This window comes from Rhinoraja longicauda, chromosome 6 (genome assembly GCF_053455715.1).
Source record: "Rhinoraja longicauda isolate Sanriku21f chromosome 6, sRhiLon1.1, whole genome shotgun sequence".
NCBI classification, from domain to species: domain Eukaryota; kingdom Metazoa; phylum Chordata; class Chondrichthyes; order Rajiformes; family Arhynchobatidae; genus Rhinoraja; species Rhinoraja longicauda.
Window position 1 is genome coordinate 20,144,248 of NC_135958.1, and position 21,767 is coordinate 20,166,014.

A 21,767-nucleotide genomic window follows, 5' to 3' on the forward strand; every position below is an offset into this window, starting at 1 on the left:
TACCAGCATTCCCTAGTCCCTTTGCACCTCCGCTTCTGAATCCGCTCCATTTTAAAATGTCTACGCCTTTATTCCTACTATCTAAATGCATGACTACACATTTTGCTACACTGTATTCCATCTACCACTTTATTTCCCAAAGCGTTCAATTCCCTCATTCAAATCATTGATATACGGTGTGAAGAGTAGCTGCCCCAGCACCGACCCTTATGGAACATCGCTAGTTACTGGCAGTTAACCAGAAATAGCCCCCTTTATTCCTACTCTTTGCCTTCTGCCATTCAGCCAGCCTTCTTTCCATGCTAGTATCTTCCCTGTAATACCAAGGGGTCTAATCTTCTTTAGCAGCCTCACTTGCGGCACCGTCTCAAAGGCCTTCTGAAAATCCAGGTAAACGACATCTACTGACTCCTTTGTCGATCTTGCTATTAACTCCCTCAAAGAATTCCAACAGATTTGTCAGGCAAAATTTGTCGCCCTTTCATAAAACCATGCTTATATAATAAGCATTTTATCATATTGCGATGATGGCTCTGCCTGCAAAGACCACATCCCTTCAATGTATAGAAAAAACATATTAACACAGCGTCTGCAAGTGAGGAGATTCACATTCTGCCATGAGAAAAGCTGACCACCCTGTCTAGGTACATGTGACAATAATGTATCATTGAACCATTGAAAAGGTTGCCTTGAACGAGGGAGAAGATAACAGAAATGTGCTGAATTAGTTTGATAATATTTCTAATGATTTGTTCAGGTTGTAAGTGGACCCGCAGTGAATGTCATCCTGCAAGGTACAGTGATAGAGCCAGCCTTGAATGTCTCAAATGACAATCTGGACTTTGGCACTGTGCAGTGTGGACATTGTCAAGTTATAACTATTCAGCTCTTCAACCATCTAGACGTTCCCTGTGAATGGTCCTTCACTGATACCAGCATTGTAAAGCAAAAGGTGAGAACATATGTTTTCAATTTCATAGTGACTTGCAATTATATGAATGCATTGACAATTCTAGGTCCGAGTGTCATAAATATAAGCTAATCATAGACCCATTCAGAAATTTAGAAGCAACTTTTTTTCAGCAGTGTGATAAGAAGAAAGAATTATCCATCTCATAGAATAGTTCAAGTGATTAGTATAGGTGCATTTAATACAAAGTTAAATTTTATTAATTCAGGTTTGTGGTGGTGGGTGTCAGTTCCTAATTACGCTTAAGAAGGTGATAATGAATTATGTTCTTGAACTAATCATACTTGCATAGTATTGTTGCGCCAAGAAGCTAAGGTTAAAACTCTCTCTTAGCGAAACTGTAACAATTATATTTTAGGGCGTGATAGTGGTACAGCTAGTTGGTCTGCCACACACCTCCAGCGATCTGGGTTCAAAACTGTGCCAGCGATGTCTGCGTGGAGTTTGCACATGTGATTTCCTCTGGGTGCTCTGGTTTCATAAGACATAGAGCGTAAAACACTATCTCACAGGAACAGGCCTTTCAGCCCACCATGTCTGTAACAAACATGATGTCAAGTTAACCTAATGTCCTCTGCCTGCATCTGATCCATATCCCTCCTTAGCCAGCTAGGATCAAGTGTATCGGGGACTCGGGAAGTGAAGTGATGGGAAGTGTTTAGGGGACTGAAGAACAGACTTAAGAAGTAACACAGCCGGGCGAAAAGGGGGCAGGAGATGGCTCTGGCATATGCAAAGGAGAATCCAAAGATATTTTATATTAAGGGAAAAAGTGTAACTAGGGATCTTGGTCAGTATGGATGAGTTGGACCGAAGGGCCCGTTTCCTTGCTATATTTCTCTATGGCTCAATTTGCAGAATATCCATGTACCTAACAAAAAGCCTCTTAAATGCCACTTTGGTATCTTCTTCAACCACCATCTCTGGGTATGTAATCCAAGCACCCACTATTCTCTATTTTAAAAGTGCCCCATACATCTCCTTTAAACTTTCCCCATCTGGCCTTAAAGCTATGCCCTCTATCCTTGATATTTCCACCCTGAGAGACAGGTTCTGACCATGCCTCTCATAATTGGATGTATTTCAGGTCTCCAACCTCTGACACTCAGAAAAAATAATCCAGGTTTGTCCAACCTCTTTTTATACCCAATACCCTCTAATCTGATATGTCATCTGCACCCTCTCCAAAGTCTTCACATCCTTCCTAGAATCATCTTCTTGCGTTTGAGGCAGCAGAAATTATGAAATGCCCACCAGGCGCTGTAGCCAGTGCAATGTGCTGTTGTCAAGGGCCGTGAGGTCTACCCCTCCACCAGGGGGACGGAGGACAGTGTAGTCGAAAATGACGTGCTGCACTGTTTGCTGATCTGCTCCACACACGCAGGCTGCTGATGAACACAACCCCCAACGATGCATGTTGGCATTGAACCGGCCGATCCCTGTGCGGAGCCGGTTCAGGGCGACCCACTCTTTGCGGGGCATGTCCGAGCCGGGTGGGGCTGTGGTGTTCGGTGCGACAGTGAATTGAGGAGGTCGCGATGTCTGTTCCCAGCTGGTTCTCCATGCTCCTGGTATGTTGAAACCGGAGCCACAGAGGGTCGCTGCATGACGGGAGAAAGGGTGACGAGATGACAGGCGTTGAGGTCCCAGTTGCTGTGAGTCCTGGGCGAGGTGGTGCAAAGGATGTTTGGCATCCGATGGGGCCTTGCACATCAGCCTACGAGTGAAGAACTCTCTGCAAAGCTTGGCGGGTGCGATACCTGCGAGCACCAGCAGGAGATCAGTCGGAGTAGGGCGTAGGCAGCCAGTGATAAGCCGCATGGTGTCGTTGACGGTGGCGTCTAGCTTGCTGGTATGAGTGCTGCGGTTCCATGCTGGGGCAGCGTACTCAGCGCCGCTGTACACGAGTGCAAGAGCACTGGTTCGAAGAGTAGATGTCCTGGCGCCCCATGACGATCCGGCCAAGCAACGCAGGAGGTTGTTCCGTGCCGAGACTTTAGCACGGAGAGCTTCAAGGTGTTGCTTGTAGGTCAGCTGCCGATCTAGTTTCACCCCTTGAAATGTAGGAAATGGGTTGTAGGGTAGGGGTGACCCATTGAGGGTGACGGTTAGCTGGCGTTGAGCTTCCTTGTTGTTCAGGTGAAAGGCCATTGTGGTGGTTTTTGCCATACTCAGTTTTAGTCTCCAGGTCTTAAGTCAGCCCGCGACAAGTTCCATATCTGCCGAGAGCACATCCTCATTTGACCAGCTGTTGTCCGAGTGCAGTAGGGCCAAGTCATCTGCGTATCCATACTGGCGCGAGGTCGTGCATGGCAGATCATTGATATAGAGATTGAAGAGCATGGGGGCCAGTACCGAGCCTTGGGGGACTCTGTTTCTTAGGCGTCGCAGTCGACTAGATTGTGCGTCGCTGGTCTTGAGTACAAAACTATGGTTGGCAAGGATGTTGGCAAGGAACCGCACTAAATGATGGTCAGGGATGGTTCGGAGGAGCTTCAAGATCAAGCCCTATAATGGGGTGACTAGAACTGTCCTCTGTATTACAAATGCGGCTGAACAAAAGTTTTATAAAGATGCAATGGGACTTCCTGATTCTTATTTTCAATGCCTCAACTGATGTAACCAAGCATACCATACACCTTTTCACCACTCTCCCTACGTGTTGTAATTCTTGGGATTACAATTTCCTAAATAAATGCTTAAAGTTGAAAGACATGTTCATCGAATAAAAGGGAGCAGCATACATAGTGACAGGACCTGTCAACTTGTTTACTGCAAACATCTCCATAATTCTGTGTAAATGTAATTTATTGATCTTATACATTGTTAATACTATTTTGCTGTTTCTGATTTAAACAGCTTGATAGGCACGTTCCCCTGCACCTGCGATCCAAACTATTGAAAGAGTTGAAGCAACCAGTCCAGGTGTTTCTTATGCTGCCGCTTTGTGGTGTGGTCAATGCTGGAGAGAGAGTTAATGTGCAAGTGACATTCACTCCTGCAGAGGAGGTTAGTTACCCAAAGAATAAAGTGCCAGCCGCCGGTGGAGATTTGTGTCTTGGCGGTATTTCCAACCATAATGACGCCATTGAGCAAAGGCTACTATAAAACTCTTTGTATATCTGAAACATGTTATTGCTCAATCATATTGATAAGTAGAGTTCCGTTTCATACTAATATGATAGTTAACAGAATGTTTTATGAGTGACAATGCAACTAATTAACCCCAATCACAACAACGGAAACTTTAATCATGGTTGTTTCTTTTAAATCAACAGAAACTTTATAACCATCGGCTGGTGTTAAACTTGGCACAGAGCAGTAACCAGGTGCTGATCATGGGCAGAGGTCAAGGGAAGGAGCCTGCCTTAGACTTTTCCACCACTTTGTTGGAACTGGGTCCAATTTTACCATTCAGCGCGGAAGTGGCGGGAACGGTAGTTGTGAAGAATCCTTGCAGCTTCCCGGTTGAATTCTACTCTGTAGAATTTGATGATAAATACCTGGAAGAAGAAAAGGTCTTTGTACATATTTATCAATTTCATAAATTCTCAGAAACAAAGAGGCAGATTGCCAGTACCACTGGTGGAGTGGATTGCCCGTCGTTTACAGAATGTGCCTGATTTTCACTCTATGAAATTCATTGCAGTTCATCACCACTCTGCACCAGGTGACAAATTCCCAGGCCCAATCAGACCTGGAGCTCTTTATCCAACCCAAATTCAAAAGATTTGATTTCCAGCCGATTAGAGCAGATGGCAATGGAGTGATACAGCATGGAAACAGGCCCTTTGGCCCAATTTGCCCATGCCGATCAAGATACCCCATTTACACTACTCCCACCTGCCTGCATTTGGCCCATATTCCTCTAAACCTTTCCTATCCATGTACCTGTCCAAATGCCTTTTGGTAGTTGTAGTACCTGCCTCCACTTCCTCCTCCAGCAGCTTGTTCCATATACCCACCACCCTCCGTGTGCCAAGGTTGCCTCTCTGGTTCCTTTTAAATCTTTCCTCTCTCACATTAACCTATGTCCCTGGTTCCTGATTCCCCTCTTCTGGTTAAAAGATTCTGCATTTACCCTATCAATTCCCCTCATAATCTTTTGCATCTCTGTTAACCTCCTTTGGTCTCAGGAATAATATCATAGCCTGCTCAGCCTTCTTTATAGTTCAGACCCTCAAGTCTGGGGAACATCCTTGTAAATTGTCTCTGCACTCTTTCTAGCTTAATAACATCTTCCCTAGAGTAGGGAGACCAAACTGAACATAATACTCCAAAGGCGGCCTCACTGATGTCTATACTGAACACCCTGACTGATGAAGGACAATGTATCAAAAGCTTTCATGAACACACCATCTATCTGTGATGCCACTTCCAGGGAACTGTGTACCTATATTCCTAGATCCCTCCACTCTACCACACGGTCCAGGGCCCTGCCATTCATTGTGTAGGTCCTACCCTGGTTTGACTTCCCAAAGTGCAACACCTCATACTTATCTACGTGAAACTCAATTAACCATTCCTTCGAAGTATCTTTAAAAAGTAAAGGAAGGAGATTTTTCTGTATCTTGCTGCAGCTGTTCATTGTTTTTTTAGCTGTGGCTCAGCACAATGGTCATTACCACACTGGGCAACCGTTTTAATGCCAAAGGTACTGTTTAGTATCTTTCTAGGAACAAAACATTTTCTGTTTGTCTAGCAGTATTTGTTTTACATTATGGCGATGGAACCTAATTGAAGTATTACTGTTAAGGTAAGGATGGGATCACAGGAGTCTGAAGGGTGATCTTATTGAAATGTATGAGATCCTTCGAAAGGCATGACAGGTTGGATGATGAGACGTTTCAACTAGTGTGAAAGCCTTGAACAAGGGAATATTGTTACAAGATAAAGGGGCTGTCATTTAAAAGTGAGTTATGCAGGAATTTGTTCTCAAATTTCTCCATTCAGGAGGGTGGTGAAGGCCAGATTATTGGATGTCTTTAAAGAGGAGCTAGATACATTTTTCAAAGATGGAAAATTATGGGGAAATGGCACATAATAGTTGTGCCCCAGTTGAAGCCTGGGGTAGATCAGCCATGATCATACTGAATGAGATGCAGGCTTGAGGGGTCTGCTGGCTTACTCCTGTTCCTATTGTGTTCTTTGAGATACAGATCAGTTTAGCAATTTAAATGTCCACTATTTAGGTTTAAATGAAGAAACATCCACATCAAATTTGTGTCCTCTGGATTACCATCAGTACGAGTACTATAGGAACTTAAGAGCGGCAGGCAGCATCTGTGGAAGGAAATGGGATTGTAGACGTTTTGGGTTGGGACACTTCATCTGCATTGAAAGGGTAGAGAAGAAATGTTTACAAAGATTTTTCCAGAACTCGAGGGTCTGAGCTATAGGGAGAGATTGAGCAAGTTGGGACTCTATTCCCTGGAGCAGAAGGATGAGGGGTGATTTTATGGAAGTGTACAAAATCATGAGAGAGATAGAGAGGGTAGACACACAGTTCCTTGCCCAGAGTAGGGGAATGGGGTGGATGGGGATGGGAAGGAAACTGGGTGATTGTAATCGAGAGGGGAGATGAGATAGAAGGGTATGTGTGATAGAACCATGTATATTGGAAAGTGTGAAAAAGGAACAGAGGAGCAGATTACCTGAAATTCGATAATTCAAAGTCAGTGCCATTGGATTGATTACCCAGGCGAAATCTGTAATGCTAAAAACAGAGTACTCTGGAACTTAGCAGCCCAGGTCGTAGCTGCGGTCAGAAATTGAACGACCATGCTATAGAAACATAGAATGTAGGTGCAGGAGTAGGCCATTCGGCCCTTCGAGCCAGCACCGCCATTCAATATGATCATGACTCATCATCCAAAATCAGTACCCCTTTCCTGCAGGATAGGAACCTGTTAGGTTTTCAGTATATTTTTATGGGTCAGCACCTTGTTTCAGACCGTGAATATTAGTTGTTCCTGTTCCTCTAGTTTTTGCATGTGACTTCACCTTGGCAGTGGAGGGAGCCGATCTCACAGAAGATTGCTCACAACGATCAAGTAACCTTCATTCTTTTCTGGGTACTAGCTGCTGTCAGATGACAGTTTATGGAATTCCTTGTCCCAGTACTTGCCAGATAAATGGCGTATCTCACCAAAGAATTCCTACAGAAATCACACCATCAAACAATAAGACATCATTTCACCATTATACACAGTTCCGACTGAAGATTCAATTAAGATAGAAGCGAAGTATCATATTTTCTTTCAAAACGTACAGCTAGAAATTGGTGCTGGTAAAGGCACATTTATGAGCTGATTGCGAATGTGCCAAGAAACATTTGTTTGAGGGTCTGCTCTTACAATCTCTCCTCAAAGGGCAGTGGTAGTAGAGTTTTCAGATGTTTTTAAGTTTGAAGAAGATTGATTCTTGAAAAGCAAGGACGTGAAAGGTTAGTGTTTGGTTGCAGATGTTGGGTTACAGTCAGATCACGGTCAATCTCATGAAATGGCAGAGCACTCCAGGGCTAAGTGGCTTACACCAGACCAGATCCTAATTTACTTTTTATTATCCAGATGGAAAATTGCAAATAGTGCCACTTGCAGTAAGTCCTCAATTTTTCATTCCAAAAGATCTTTCATTGAAATTTAATCTTAGCACACAAAAAAGTGATATTCTGTGATTCAATTTTTATGTAATTGTTTTTCATTCATAATCATTTGCACTAGAATGTTCATGCAAAGTAATTTCAATATCCTTACATAAATTTAATTAGACTCAGGGATTTTTAAAAGCAGTAATTATGGCTTAGAATACCATTTAAAAACTTATTTAGACCCAATGCAACAAATTAGGTTTTCAGTATATTTTAGTGATTGTGATTCATGTGATTCAAGTGATTTCACAATTTCATTGGAGAATGTTGCCGACAATACAAGATGTGGTGAAACACCAAATCATTGTTGATGTTTTCATATAAAACAACACATAAAAGGAACTGGTATATCTGCTATTGGTTTCTGGGAACAGTGGTAGCAATCGCTCTTGATTTTATCAAATCACAACTGCAAAATACAAAGCATTGAATTGTGTTTTACTTTCTGGTATAAACTAGGATGAATCAATTCTTTTACACAGGGATCACAGAGTGCTAAGGGATTAAGTTTGAAATAGGATCTGAAAGGTGATTTCAAATTATCAGAAGCTCTATTTTCACACAACACCTCTTTTAAAGCCAGAAAAAGATGAAGTTGACTAATTGTAATGTTATGGTTGTCGGGTTACACAGTATAAAATGGTGATTTAAAATTATCTAGGTATTGTAGCCCATATTGCTGTTGATATTTATGTTGGCAACCAGAAATGTTCTTAATTCTTGCTGGAAAATCTGGGCAACTAGTCAATATCAATGTCATATCGAAAAGCAAGGCAGGTGGGCAGAGGGGGTGGGGTCTGAAGAAGGGTCTCGACCCGAAACGTCACCCATTCCTTCTCTCCAGAGATGCTGCCTGACCCGCTGAGTTACTCCAGCATTTTGTGATACCTTTGATTTGTACCGGCATCTGCAGTTATTTTCCTACACTCTGGGTACAATCATCAGGCTATTAAACACGACAACCTCCAAATAATCTCTGAACTATATAGTTCATTGGTGGCATTGCTTTTGTCTTTGCAATGTTATTGTTTGTTTGTTAGTTTTTTCAATATATTGAAGTTTTTATTTGCTGTATATTGTATGAAACAACAAGGGTAAAAAGACCCTGATGGGAGTTATATTCAAGGCTCTGAATAGTAGTCAGAATGTAGGGGACAAATGACTTCAGGAAACAGAAAAAGCATGTAAGAAAGACAATTTTACAGTGGTCATGGGGGATTTAAATATGCAAGTATACTGGACAAAGGCCAAAGATTTGCAAAGCCTGGAAATTAGAGCTGGAAGCCATGTGGCCCAAGATGACAACACGGGCAAATGCGGCAAATGCTGAGAAAATACATTTCTCTGTGGTAGAGCATCCTTGCCCTTATCCAACTCTCTGCCAATCAACCACCCCCCCCCCCCCCTCCACCTGTATCCATCTATCACTTGCCAGGCTTTTGTCTAGCCCCTATCTTGCTTCCAGCTTACTCCCTCCTACCACAATCAGTCTGAAGAAGGTCCTGCCTGATCCGTTGTTACTCCAACATTTTGTGTCTTTTTTTTGCAAACCAACATCTACAGTTTCTTTTGTTTTCAGTTTACAGCTCAGGAGAGATTTTGTTTTCAGTTTACAGCTCAGGAGAGATTTATTTAAACCTCTTTGACTATGTATGGAAGATGAATGCCACTGTGACTCAAAGGAAAAGGACAATTGAAAAAGAGTTTTCTTGCAGTGAACTGATGTTATTGAATTTGTACAAGGGAAGTGGAAATTGATCACAGGCAGAATTGAGATGTGAGACGAGTAATCTAATCAATAACAAGTATTCTACTGCACTGAGGTGTAGCATGTTAAACCAACTGCATACGCATTCCTGCAGATTAAACAAATGCAGGTTTTTCAATATGAAATGCAGAAATCTACAAATGCTCCAAATCTGCAATATAATGAAAACAAATGTTTCTCTTTCTGTGGAAATAATCTGGCTTGCTGGGTGTTCCAGCATTTCTGTTTTTATCACAGTCTTGTTTCATTTGCAGCACCCTTTAACATTGAACTCTCTGGTCCATCTTTTCACTGACAGATTCTGAGGATGATGAAAGGTTATACTTCACTGAATACACTGTTGCTGCCACCTAGACAACCAGGCGAGAGGTTGCCGGTGGAGTTACTTGATTACTATAAAGAGCAGATGCTAATCGAAGAACAGGAACAAGCAAAGAGAAAATTACTGGAGGCTACTGAAGGGGAAAATGGTAGGTACTCCGAAAGAAAATAAACTCGCACATCAATGTGGAACAGCACCTTGAACAACACCAAGCAGGTTCACTGTGACTTTACTCTCTATCTGAATGCATTGTCACAATGGTAGCATTTAAGAGACTTTTAGATAGGCACATGGATATACAGGAAATTGAGAGATATGGATCAGGTACAGGCAGAGGAGATTAGTTTAACATGGCATCATGTTCAACACATACATTGTGGGCTGAAGGGCCTGTTCCTGTGCTATACTTCTATGTTCTATTCCCTCCCTCTGCATCGTAAAACTTGTTTATCTCCAACATTACGAAAAAAAAGAGAAATTGCTGGGAGTCTTCAGCAGACAAAACATAAGTAGATTTAACCTTTCAGATCAATATTCTGATAACAATCACTGACCTGAAATATTAACTGTTTCCTTTTCTAAAATTGCTGTCTGACCTATTGTGTGTTTCCAGCATTTTCTGCTTTAATTTTAGGTTTCCACTATCTACAGCTTTTTAATGATTTTTAATTGTAATGTCCTCTGTAAGACCCTGTTGTGGCTAGCACAATGAATATACGCCCGACCCTTTACTTTAATTACATCACATCTCCCCCTTTACTTTACTTACATCACATTAATGATTTTTAAAATTTGCAGTTTTGACACAAGGTCATGAGCTTGAAACTTTAACGCTGTTTAGTTTTTCACAGCAGATGCTGCCCAGCTTTATCTCCAATATCATTTGCACTGTTTCTACTTTTACACTGGTCTGCTGTCACAAGGTCTGCTGGTCTGCAAAGTCTGCTCCCATCAGAGTAATAACAGAGAGCGGTACAGCATGGAACAGGGTCTTTGGCCCACCAAGTCTGTGCTGACCATGATGCCGATCAAAATTAATCCCATGTCCTGCACGTGGTCTATAACCCTCCATGGTGTATATATATATATATATATATACACATACATATATATATATAAATGCCTCTTAAACATTGTTATCATATCTGCTTTTCCTAGTTCCTCTGGTAACACATTACAGGCACATACCACTCTCTCTGTGTAAAAAAAGAATTAAAGTCATAGTGTCATGCAGCATGGAAACAGGCTTGTTGGCCCAACGTTCCCATGCTGACCATGATGGTCTATCTACACTGGTCCCATCTGCCTGTGTTTGTCCCATATCCCTCTAAACCTTTTCTATCCATGTACCTGTCCAAATGCCTTTAAAAATGTTGTTATTGTTCCTGCCTCGACAACCACCTCTGGCAGCTCATTCCATATACCCATCATTCTCTGTGTGAAAACATTGCCTTGCAGGTTCTTATTAAATCTTTCCCCTCTCACCTTGAACCTATCACCTCTGGTTCTTGATTCCCCTACTCTGGGTAAAAATCTCTGTACATCTACCCTATCTATACCCTCATGATCTTTATGCGCCTCTATAAGATTAGCCCTCAACCTCCTGCACTCCTAGGAATAAAATCCCAGCCTGCCCAACCTTTCCCTATACCTCAGGCCCCCAAGTCCTGGCAACAGGCTCGTAAAAATTGCCTTGCAAATCTCCTATAAACATCCCCTCCTCTCAACGTAAACCCCCAGCATTTGACATTTCATTTGTTCAGGGAACAAATACCCAGAAAAATTCAATAGCTTTTCCTTCTTTGGAATTCCATCTCCTTCAGGTTAATTCAGGATGAGCAGTAAAGGCTGGCCTTGCCTTTGCTACCTATATCTCTAACATATTAAGACTTTTTTTAAATTTCCTCCTGTGAGATAAAGCCTTGATAAAAGTTTTCTAGTGAGAAATATTTCTTCACGGGCGACATGCTGGCACAGTGGTAGAGCTGCTGGCTTACAGCGCCAGAGACCTGGGTTTGATCCCGACCATGGGTGCTTGTCTGTACGGAGTTTGTACATTCTCCCTGTGACCTGCTTGAGTTTTCTCTCGGATCTCCGGTTTCCTCCCACACTCCAAACACGTACAAGCTTGTAGGTTAATTGGCATGGTACGATTGCAAATTGTCCCTTGTGTGTATAGGACAGATTTAGTGTGCAGGGATCGTTGGTCAGCGCGGACATGGAAGGGACTGTTTCCGCGGTGTATCTCTAAACTAAACCTCATTATTTATGCTACTGTATTCTGGATATTCTTTCCCTTGAACAATATTGTGGAAACTGCTTATTATGTGTGACATGAATAAACCTAGCGAGCCTTTGATTTCCTGGAAGAATCTGTAGGTTCAAGGTTCAATCTCCTACTTGTCCTGTAGTTATAAGAAGGAAAGTTTCAATTTCCCAGAGCACAGGTAACACATGCCAATTTAATGACATCTAAAAGACAACTAAGATGAAATCTGAAGCTTGTTTAACTTTGAATTACAATTTCCATGCAATATGTGACTATTTGATTTCTCAATAGAAGGTGAAAGGGAAGATAGGTTTGAATTGCAAATAGCTTTGGAAGTCAGACAATCAAGTGAAAGTGACGCATCTTCAAAGGCAACAGTTGTCTCACCTACAGACGACAAAAAGGAGTTTGAAACTGAAGTAACTGAGAAAACAACAAAGGCCAAAGGTATATCAAAATCTTCCATTAAAACTATAAATTGAGTTTATCCTAACTGCATTACATTACTTCCAAACCCCTTAATTCTGTTGTTAAACAACATTTATTAAATGTTCTTTAAATTCTTAGTTGATTCTTCCCATCCCATTTTTTCTTGAGGGGGGTGTGTTGCAGTTTTCCATCCACCACAAGTAGTGTAAAGAAATGCTATTTATATCTTTGCTTAACAATCTAGCTCTAATTTATTATGTTTCTCAATAGATGGGGAAGAAAAAGGGAAAGGGAAGGAAGGTCATCTCAAAGAGAGAAAACATCCTATCTGGATCTATCACATTGGTCTGATTAAGACCACAAGAAATTGCAGAGAGTTGTAAACACAGCGTAGTCCATCATACTAATCAGCACCCCGATCCTCCCCTCTACTCCAGATGTATTTAATATTGCCTCAGGAAGCAGCCAAATAATCAAGCACCACTCGCACTCTGGTCATTCTTGCTTCAAAAACTTATGAACAGTCCTCTCATACGCTGAGGATAAATTCCTGATCTTCCAGTCTACTTTGTTGTGGCTTTTGCTTTTTTTTTTTGCATCTGCACTTTCTCAACAGCTGTGACACTATATTCTGTATTCTCTTTATTTTCTCTTTTTAACTATCTTTTATTCTCGTGTATGGTATGGATTGCCTCGATGGCACACAAAACAACGTTTATCACTGTATAGTGGAACACATGACAATAATAAACAGATACAAATACCAATCGTTATCTTGACTCCCATCATGGGCATTAGTTTCTCTCTGTCTACCTTGAACACTGTATCTGTATCTTTTATTAATCTTGGTAAAGTGGATATGGTGTGGATTGTCTACAAAATGCAGTGCAGTTACCTGCCCATTCTTCTTCAACAGCACTTCTTCCCACCCTGCTTCTCGTAAAGACTCTATCCCCTACTCCCAATTCCTCCATCTATGCCATATCTGCGCCCAAGATGAGGTGTTCCATACCAGGTCATTGGAGCTGTCCTAATCCTTTAGGGAACGGCGGTTCCCTTCTTCCATTATAGATGAGGCCCTCACTAGGGTCTCCTCGATATCCCACAGCTCCGTTCTTGCTCCCCCTCCCCCTAGTCCTCATCTTTTACCCCATCAGCTGTCACATACAGCACATAATCCTCTGACATTTTTGCCACCTCTAACAGGATCCCACCACTAGCCACATCTTCCCATCTTCACCCTTCCACTTTCCGTAGAGATCGTTCCCTCTGGTCAACTCGTCCATTCCCACCCGAACCATCCCTTCCCCAGGTACTTTCCCCTGCAACCGTTGGAGATGCAACACCTGCCCCTATACCTCCCCCCTCGACTCCGTCCAAGGACCCCGACAGTCTTTTCAGATGAGGCAGAGGTTCACTTGCACCTCCTCCAACCTCATCTACTGCATCTGCTGTTCTAGGTGTTGACTCCTGTATATTGGCAAGACTAAGTGCAGGCTCTGCAATTGTTTCGCTGAACACCACTGCTCAGCCTGCCTAAACTTATCTGATTTCCCGGTTGCTCAACACTTTAACTTCCCCTCCCATTCCCACACTGACCTTTCTGACCTGGGCCTCCTCCATTGTCATAGTGAGGCCCAGTGCAAATTGGAGGAACAGCACCTCATATTTCGCTTGGACAGCTTACACCCCAGCGGTATAAACCATGACTTCTCTAACTTCAAGTAACCCTTGCTTTCCCTCTCTCTCCATCCCCTCCCACTTCCCAGTTCTCGAACCAGTCTTACTGTCACCGACTACAATTTATCTCTGTTTGCTTTGTTGTTACCTGCTCCCGACTAACAATGTACATTTTCCTTGATCACTATTCCCTTTGTCCTGCTTTCACAACTTACACTTCCTTATCTATACACTTCCTTTCTATGTAGTTCCCACTCCCCTGAGATCATTCTGAAGAAGGGTCTTGACCCAAACCGTCACCCATTCCTTCTCTCCAGAGATGCTGCCTGTCCCGCTGAGTTACTCCAGCATTGTGTACCTATCTTTGATTTAAACCAGCATCTGCAGTTCCTTCCCACACATTTCTTCAACAGCACTATGGGAACCCAACAATTGACATTTTCTTCCAACTTGCACATTATACTGACTTGGAAATAAATTGTTGGTTCTGCATGATCATTGGGACTATAACTGGGACTGGAACTCCCTCCCCAACAGCACAGTGAGAGAACCTTCACCAGAAGGACTGCAGTCGTTCACGTAAAGCCTTACCTTGACCTTCTCATGCATATTTGGGGATGGATAATACGTGTTATACCTAATAATCTTCCAGTAATGCCCTAGATCCTTAAAAACGATGAATAAAAATACAAATTTCACTCTGGTCATTCACAGCAAATAATCTTGCCACTATTTCCTTATTCCCAATAGGCAGTCAGCAAAAAGATGAGAGGACAATGTATGCCAGCTGTAAGCTGTCAATGTGAGGCTTGCAGCGATGCTGAGTGGTGAACCAATAGATGTTCAATAGGAGTTTTGCTTGTTGGTAGATTGTGATAAATTACATGGTTTTAAGTGAAGTTATGATATAACATTTGAAGGTTTTTTCATTGACTTTAATCACACATGAAAATTATGAACTATGGATCATGCAGTCCTGGTCCTTAGCATTGACATATAGCATTGAACTTGCTATATCCGGTGCTATTTTACTCTGGGAAAGTTCGATCGTCCCCCTGGCCTCTGGACATAGAGCATGTCGTTCCTTTCCCATACCTTCACCAAGGAATAGAGGTCAGCATGAGAAAATCCACATTGGAAGGAATTGAGAGGGCTAACCCTATCATGTGAGCCCTGTGTCCTTTCTTGGGAATTATTGTATATCGTCTTTACCGTCTCTTTCTGTTCTTAATTGACTCTTAATTGTTCAGAAAGGAAACAGTATCATGCTGAGGTTAGTGGGCAAGACCATGAATGTACTATTAATGAGAGTTTCTTGTGTATATAAGGAAAGAATGAAGATAGGGAAATTAATTTGTGCAAAGATCGATGTGTAACATTTATGTGTCTATTGCAGGAGAGAAAACCGAATCCACTTTAAATGTTGGTGTGGGAGAACTGGAAGTTACCCCCGTATCCAAGGCTATTGGCAGATACCTAGGACTTGACTTTTCCCCAGAGGCATGTGCTTTCCGGAACCGCAAAGGCATTACCTTTATTGTACATGGAACTCCTTATTCAGGTATTGATTCAGCCTCTGGTACAGGAACTGTGAATGGAAAAAGGGGAATATGAATTTGGGTAAACATTGTCAGTAACCTAGATCTGGAGACATTAAATTATTGGGCCAGACAAGACAACCAACATTAAATGTACTCAACACTCTAATACAGAGCTGAATCTTTCAGTGACCATTCACTGCGTTTGGTGTTCATGTTTGGAGGCCACTAGACATGTGGCAGTGATACCAGTGGCTGCACAGCCACTGTTTGAAACTGTTGCTGTAACACTTGGAATACACTCTGTGAAGGACTAGAACAGGCATTATATGTTTTGTAAGCAGGTGAAGATTTTAACCGAAGGACCAAAGCCTTCTTCAGAGTTAATGAGTCCCATCAGTGAATTACTGTAGATGTGCTTACCATCAGAACAAACTATGAAATCCTTTTGGATGTAATTGATCCTTTTATTGGTTGGGCTGTGGGGCCATTATAATTTCCCCAGACGACCCTCTCCCATTGTACAATGTATCATCATTTGTCAGAAGGACGGTGCCTACTGCTTTAGCTTAGCTGCCCATCAAAGCCAAAGTTGCTCCTAAAAGTTACTGCTGAAGAATAATTTGTCCATAAAGTTTGCAATTCTCCCATATCTTGGCCAGGTTCACACAGTCGCATCCATGGTGAACACTGTGAATCATATGTCAGACACAGAAGAAAACCAGCCCCTCACACGAAGTTGGCCTTTTGCACAGCACTGTTGATTTAATTAAGTGAGTGAAAGACACAGCATGGAAACATGCCCTTCAGCTCACTGACCACACCTACCAGCAGTTCACACTAGCTCTATGTTATCTCACTTTTGCATTCACTCCCTACACACTAGGGGCAATTTACAGAAGCCAATTAACTTACCAACCCTCATGTCTTTTGGATTTGGGAGAAAACCAGAGCACATGGAGGAAACCCACACAGTCACAGAGGGAATGTGCAAACCACATAGGATTGAATTTGACTCTCTGGCCCCCGAGGCCACAGCTCTACCAGCTGTGCAAATGTTTCAAGCGTATTTTTAACCTTTATACTGCAATCAAATATTCCAATCCTCATGGTCTGCAAAAGAGATGCTGCATCTCAATGTGTCTAGATAATGGTCCTTTGCTAGGTGTTTTCTTAAGAGAGAAGATCCTTTGAGAATCTTCTTGCTTTTCCTTTGGTTGGTTTTCCTGGAGATTTCTGAAGCTCGCCACATTATCACCAATAGCCACACAGGAGGTAACAATGTCCACCCATAGACAGATTCCATCTGAAATTTTTAAGCGGCTCAACTTTGTTCTCCTTAATCTAGAGATGTTAAGACCAATGTATTTGATTCAGTTTTTATCAGATAACTGAAAATTGATGGAAGATAAATGCTGAGCATTTGCCATCCCAACTGCCTCAGTGCTTTCCCTCATAGCCCTTAAGAATTAAATATTGACATTTTGAAGATACATATTCTGTAGATACTCATTTTTTGACTTTTCTGATGTTTCAACATGCTTTTTCATATTTTGTTGCAGGAAAAACAAACGCTGCCATATTCCTTGCAAACCACTATGGAGCTGCCTATTTAACCATAGATTCCATTATACATGAAGCACTTTCAAGTGGCACCTCACCTGTGGCTTTGCGGGCTCAGGAGTTATGGGCCAAGGCTATTCTCGACCAGATCCAGAAAGAGAATGAGGAAGGTAATACTTGTGATTGTTTCGACGCCTTTATTTTGCTCACCATCTGCGCATCCATTAGCAATATCCAATCTCCCCATGTGACTAAACAAGCCAGTTCTAGTTTGGCATGTTTTCTGAGACTTAAGCACATCCACCCATGATCTCATCTGCTGAGGTAGTGGGTAGAGTTGTGCAGTGTTTAAGAGTTTGATGGTTGCTGGGAAGATGCTGTCCTTGAACCTGGAGGTCACGGATTTAACTTGTCTTCACCAGGCCCATATCCTTCAATGTCTTGCCTATTAAATGCTTGTCTAAGTGGTGCAAAGACTTGCCACAGGACGCTCAGCTTCTGAATTGCAGTTATAGGCATGTGGTCAGTCTGACTGTTTTTGGTCAGTGCTGTACACTAGCATAATCATGTGGGGTCCACGCTATGGAAATGCCATTAAATGTCAAGTGGAAATGGTTACTACTCTTGTGGGAAATGTTCATTACTTGGCACCGTCGGCAATGTCTGTAGTGCTTATTTTCTCATTTCTGAGGGATGACCTTTGGAGGTTTATAAAATCATGAGGGGCAGAGAGGATGGATAGCCAGTCTTTTCCACAAGCGCGGGGAGTCTAAAACGAGAGGGCACAGGTTTAAGGGGAGGGGGAAAGGATTTAAAGTGGACAAGGGTCAGATATTTCACACAGGAGGTGGTATATGGAACAAACCGCCCATGGAAGTGGTAGAGGCAGATACAATTATAATAGTAATATTTTAAAAAGTATTCGTGCTGGGAATGTGGATAGGAAAATTTAGTGGATAAGGGCCAAACACAGACAAATGGGACCATTTCAAGATGGCACCTTTTTGGCGTGAACGAGTTGGGCCGAATGTTCTGTTTCTGTGCTGTATGTTTTTCACTCCTCATTCTTTATTTAACTCAGTGGCTTCCTTAGTCATTTCAAAGGTAATTTTAATGTCAACCACATTGGTGTCACAGACTGGCTGAAAATGGCAGATTTCCTTCCCTGAAGGAATGAGTCAACTAGATTATTCACATTTTGGTATTTGAAGTTAGATGTCTGGATTGATAATCCAGAATTTTGAATTACGAATCCAATTAATGTATCTGCTGACCTACAACTGTTCCCTACATTACGGCCTCATAGACTCGTACAGCATGGAAAAAGGACTTTTGGCATCCATTTGCACCCCATCCCACATTGATCTTATTTTATTCTCTCTTCAATCCCAAATCAGATCCTTACAGTATAAAATTTTCTGGTTCTCACATTTATCTTCTTGCCTCTCTGAATACAACTTCACATTTAATTCAAGGGACTGCTTTGCTGATGAATTTGGAAAGGTTGGTGAATCTGTGGAATTCTTTGCCACAGAAGGCTGTGGAGACCAAGTTAATGGATATTTATAAAGCAGAGAGAGAGATGGATTTTTGATTGGTATGGGTGCCAGGGGTTATGGGGAGAAGGCAGGAGAATGGGGTTAGGGGGGAAAGATAGATCAGCCATGATTGAATGGCGGAGTAAACTTGACAGGCCAAATGGCCTAATTCTGCTCCTATCACTTATGACTTATGACCTTTGAAACCATCTGAAATCCATTCACATAAAATCCTTACTGCCAGCACAATAAGGAAAGTTTCATCTCATTCAAATCCATCCAACAATGCAAGTGGACTCAGTTCTCCAGGCTGCACGCTGAAAATAATGCAATGAAAAACAATTGTGTTAATGTCTAACAATATTACCAGATCTAAATAACCGATTGTATGTACAAAAATAAAGAATCCACAGCCTTATCATAAACAACATGAAGCCCATAGAACTCCATTGGTTCAGAATTTAGGGAATATTATGTGCCATTCTGGTCGGCATGCTACAGGAAGGGTGTCAATGAGCAGAGGGACAACCTGATAAAGGCTTATAAAATAATGAGTGGCATAGATAGGGTAGATAGTGATAGACTTTTTTTTTTACCAGTGTAGAAGGGTTTAAAACTCAAGAGCATAGATTTAAGGTAAGAGAGGAAGACCTAAAGGATATCTGAGGGGCAAGTTTTTCATACACAGAATAGTGGGTACGTGGAATGAGCTACATGAGCATTGTTGGTTTGATTTGAATGAGATGGATACAACTGCAACATTTAAAAGCACTTGGACAGATTTAGAGAAATACAGGCCAAACTTGGACCAAACTGGACTAGCTCAGGTAGATATAGACGAGTTGGGCTGTGGGGCCTCTTTCTGTGCTGTATCACACTATAGCTAATTTAAAAAATGGGTATCATGTAGGATTTGTCTAACTGAATGGTTGACGGTCCCTACGGACTTGGTGGACCAAAGGACCTGTTTATATATTGTATCTCTCTATAACTTCTCCAGCTAAAATGAAACCGATAAATTCAAGGCAAATACTAAAAAGTGTAGGTTCTCTTTCAGAGAACTTTATAGAATACATCAAGGGAGATGAACTAAGAATCTTTCTGCTCCTCATTCCTTGCTTTCAAAAAATATATTATCATTCCAGCAGCACAAGTAGAAGGAGCCATGCAACATTCATTTCAAGTACCTGGAGGCCTAAATGTTGATGGACCAAACAAGCAGCTACCTGAAAGCAGCCCGGTCTCCGAAACCAAAACTATACATGGTTCGTTCACTACCCAACCAAAGAGCAGCCAAGTCACATCAAGGACAAGTCACATTATCCCGAAACAGCAGATTGACATGCAGGTGTCACAGGTAGCGTACAATAACTCAACGTTAGACATCGACGATTTCTTCCTCCCCACAGATGCTGCTAGACCTGCTGAGTCCACAGCAGTTTGTACTTCTGTTGTCTAAAGTGTTTATTTTAACTTCTTAAACTCTTTTCCGGATAACCAGAGGGGAGATCTTTCAAGATTAATTACTTTTTTCTATGTAATTAGTTTTAGTATCCTTAAAATAGACATTGTGTACTCTAAAATGACATCACACAAATAACCTACTCAAGTTAAGTCGAGTTTATTGTCGTATGCACAAGTACGGGAGGTACAAGTACAATGAAAATTTTGCATGCAGCAGCATCACAAGCACATAGACACCACACAAAACATTAATTATACATAAATTGCACATAAATTCTGCAAGTCACTAAAAAGCAAAAGAATGTAAAAAACAAAGACACTAATACAAAACACAATTAGAAAACTTCACCCTGACGGAAGAAGGGTCCCGACCTGAAATATAAACCGGCATCATCACTTCCATATTTCAACTAGAAAACACCCATGGTAGTGCAGGAGGTAGTCAATGGTGAATGGATAGGTTGCGTTTTGGGTCTGGAGCCTTCTTCATACTGAAAAAGGTTCTCGAACTGAAACATCACCTATCCATTTTCTCCAGGCATGCTGGTATAAACCAGCATCTGCACTTCTTTTTTAATTGTGAGTGGTCTATAGTGTTCTGTTGCTGAGGTAGAATTAGTGTTGCGCAGGTTGGTTCAAGAACCTGATAATTGTATGAAAGTGACTGTTCCTGAACCTGGGGAATTGTGACTTCAGACTTCTGCACCTCCTTACTGATGGTAGCAGTGAAAAGAGGGCATAGCCCAGAAAGTGGGGATCCTTGATGACAGATGCTGCATTACTGGCATTGTATGAGCTTTGCAAAATGTGGCGTTGGAGTTTCAGCTTTAATAAGCAGTCCTGACCATTTAATCTGATCATTGCTGGATGTCACCTCATTAGAACTGAAACACAGCACAGAGTCCTGTTTTTTCAAGTCTCAAGAATGGAGCCCTGGATTCAGGAATTTACAATGTGCTGGCTGCACAGGAGTTAGCCTATGGGTGGGATTGGAGTCCCGCATAGAATGTTGTCTTTACAGGAATCAGTATACAGGTGGGAATGGAGCTCCATATACAAGGGTTCATGAAATGCTATCTGTACAGAAATTGGTACATGGCAAGAATAGACCCTTGGATTCAGCTATGCTGGGCTTGCTGGAAAGAATTTGGATAGATGGAAAGTCTGTAGATCTGGGATAGCAGGAAGCCCTCTTGGGCTGAGAGTAAATGACATTGGAAGCAGGTGGAGTGAGATCAATACAGCAGTGACGTGCTGTTTGTGTGGTTAAATACTCCTGCTCCTATTTTCTTCAGTGTTAATAGCAGGGCAGAATGGAGGCACATTCCTGTTTGTAATGCCATGGCCACCCTATTGCTACTTCAGATTCCAGTAGGTTGAGTATTTATTTCAAATTTCTGTCATTTATCTTTGCTCCAAATCACAAATAGACCATGTCCTATGTAGACTGTCTAAACTCAAGCAAGTGTTCACACAAAACCAGGTTATCGCAGGCAACTGCCAACACTGCCACTTTTAGGGTGAATTAGGAGAAATACGTGAGTTAGAACATTAGCTTGGTATTTAACCCACTATAA

The 21,767-nt window shown here is 41.9% G+C and overlaps 1 protein-coding gene across 1 annotated transcript in view; it reads left to right on the forward strand.

Annotated features, from left to right (window-relative positions):
* hydin (HYDIN axonemal central pair apparatus protein) overlaps positions 1-21,767 on the forward strand; it is a 382,743-nt gene that overhangs the window by 184,630 nt on the left and 176,346 nt on the right. Inside the window, exons 35-42 of the mRNA XM_078401540.1 lie at positions 758-952; positions 3,830-3,979; positions 4,249-4,488; positions 9,686-9,857; positions 12,270-12,425; positions 15,484-15,648; positions 17,188-17,358; positions 19,872-20,083. Of these exons, the coding sequence (XP_078257666.1) occupies positions 758-952; positions 3,830-3,979; positions 4,249-4,488; positions 9,686-9,857; positions 12,270-12,425; positions 15,484-15,648; positions 17,188-17,358; positions 19,872-20,083 (1,461 nt within the window). The remainder of the gene's footprint in view (positions 1-757; positions 953-3,829; positions 3,980-4,248; positions 4,489-9,685; positions 9,858-12,269; positions 12,426-15,483; positions 15,649-17,187; positions 17,359-19,871; positions 20,084-21,767) is intronic.